Source organism: Mandrillus leucophaeus, unplaced genomic scaffold (genome assembly GCF_000951045.1).
Source record: "Mandrillus leucophaeus isolate KB7577 unplaced genomic scaffold, Mleu.le_1.0 Scaffold109, whole genome shotgun sequence".
Classification (NCBI taxonomy): domain Eukaryota; kingdom Metazoa; phylum Chordata; class Mammalia; order Primates; family Cercopithecidae; genus Mandrillus; species Mandrillus leucophaeus.
Window position 1 is genome coordinate 72,776 of NW_012099098.1, and position 1,446 is coordinate 74,221.

General features: G+C 54.7%; 1 protein-coding gene across 4 annotated transcripts in view; it reads left to right on the forward strand.

The window, feature by feature from the left end:
• CCBL1 (cysteine conjugate-beta lyase, cytoplasmic) overlaps positions 1-1,446 on the forward strand; it is a 73,186-nt gene that overhangs the window by 12,304 nt on the left and 59,436 nt on the right. For 2 of the 4 annotated variants that reach the window (XM_011987567.1, XM_011987581.1), the window contains exon 1: positions 108-281. The exons of 1 other annotated variant lie outside the window; for it this stretch is intronic. In XM_011987567.1, the coding sequence (XP_011842957.1) occupies positions 114-281 (168 nt within the window). In that variant the 5' untranslated portion in view covers positions 108-113. Of the gene's footprint in view, positions 1-107; positions 282-1,446 lie in introns of those variants that run through there. One more of the 4 variants, XM_011987572.1, reaches the window with a different exon arrangement.

The following is a 1,446-nucleotide window of genomic DNA, read 5'->3' on the forward strand; positions in this document are numbered from 1 at the left end:
GCTGCTCCGGCGCCTCCTTTTGTTTGTCCCTCACTGCACCACTCAGCCTCCTCCGCCCCGGAAGTGACGTCACCGCCAGGCGCGAACGCGGCGGCTAGGGCGTCGCCATCTTTATGAGGGGAACTCTAGCTGCGCCTTTACCCGCTCTCGCCCCCGCGCTACCGCCCTGTTGCTTCGGGGCGGAAGTAGTGGAGCCCGGGCTCGGCCCCCTTAAAGGGACAGGGACTGCTGCAACCTACCGGGTGTACTTGGGAACGAGAGGTGAAGCGGCCCAGGCGGGGGTGAGTAGCTGTGTCGGAGCGTCACTGCCCGGAGGTCAGGTGCCGAGGCTGGGAGGGCCTGCTAACGGTTCCGAGCTTGGTTGTGCTAGAGTGCTTAATGAGTTTGACGCTACTAAGGATAACGGAGTTGGCTGCTCGGAATGATTGAGCCGCCCGCGGGAATCAACTGCGCGTGCTGCTAGCCGATCCTCGCTCGGACATTGGAGCTGGTCCTCTCTGCACCCAAATCCCCCTCCCACGACCGCGCCGGTGGAGATGGCACCCGAGACAACAGGGAATTCTGGGCAGATCTGGGGTTGGAACTGGGTCCCCAGGCTCCAGCTCTGCAGCTCCATGAATCCCCCTGGGTCCTCGAAAATTCCCTGGCTGATAACAGTAACGGCAACCAAATTAAAAAATAATCCATACAATGGAATACTGTGCAGCCATTAAGACGAAAAATGTTGAATATGCACTAATATAGGGCGACTTCTAAGATACCTTAGGTTAGAAAAGGAAGCAACAGAAAAAACAGCGTTGATTCGTGCTGTCCATCTTTGCGTAGAAGGACGCGTGAGGGTGAGGGTATCTGCGGGTGTGCCCGCCAGCTGTCTGATAAGATGCATAAGAAGTTAATTGCGGTTGTCTCCGACAGGAGAACTGGGATCCTGGCTACCTGGGCCAGGGCGAGAAATTTACTACCCTGTGCAGAGGTAGATAATTAAAAATAAGATGATGAAGATAGTCACGGCTCCCATCCATCACGTGTTAAGCCAATGCCTGGTTTCACTTCTCCTGTTGGGAGGTCTTATTTTTCCCTTTTAATAGAAAAGAAAAGAACCTTAGAGAGCTTAGGAAACTTAGCAATATCATAGCCAGGGCCAGGCGCGGTGGCTCACGCCTGTAATCCCAGCACTTTGGGAGGCCGAGGCGGGCCGATCACGAGGTCAGGAGATCAAGACCATCCTGGCTAATACGGTGAAACCTCGTCTCTACTAAAAATATTTTTAAAATTAGCCAGGCGTAGTGGCGAGCGCCTGTAGTCCCAGCTACTCAGGAGACTGAGGCAGGAGAATGGCGTGAACCCAGGAGGCAGAGCTTGCAGTGAGCGCGCAGATCTCACCACTGCCCTCCACTCCAGCCTGGGCGACAGAGCGAGACTCCGTCTCAAAAAAAAAAAAAAAAA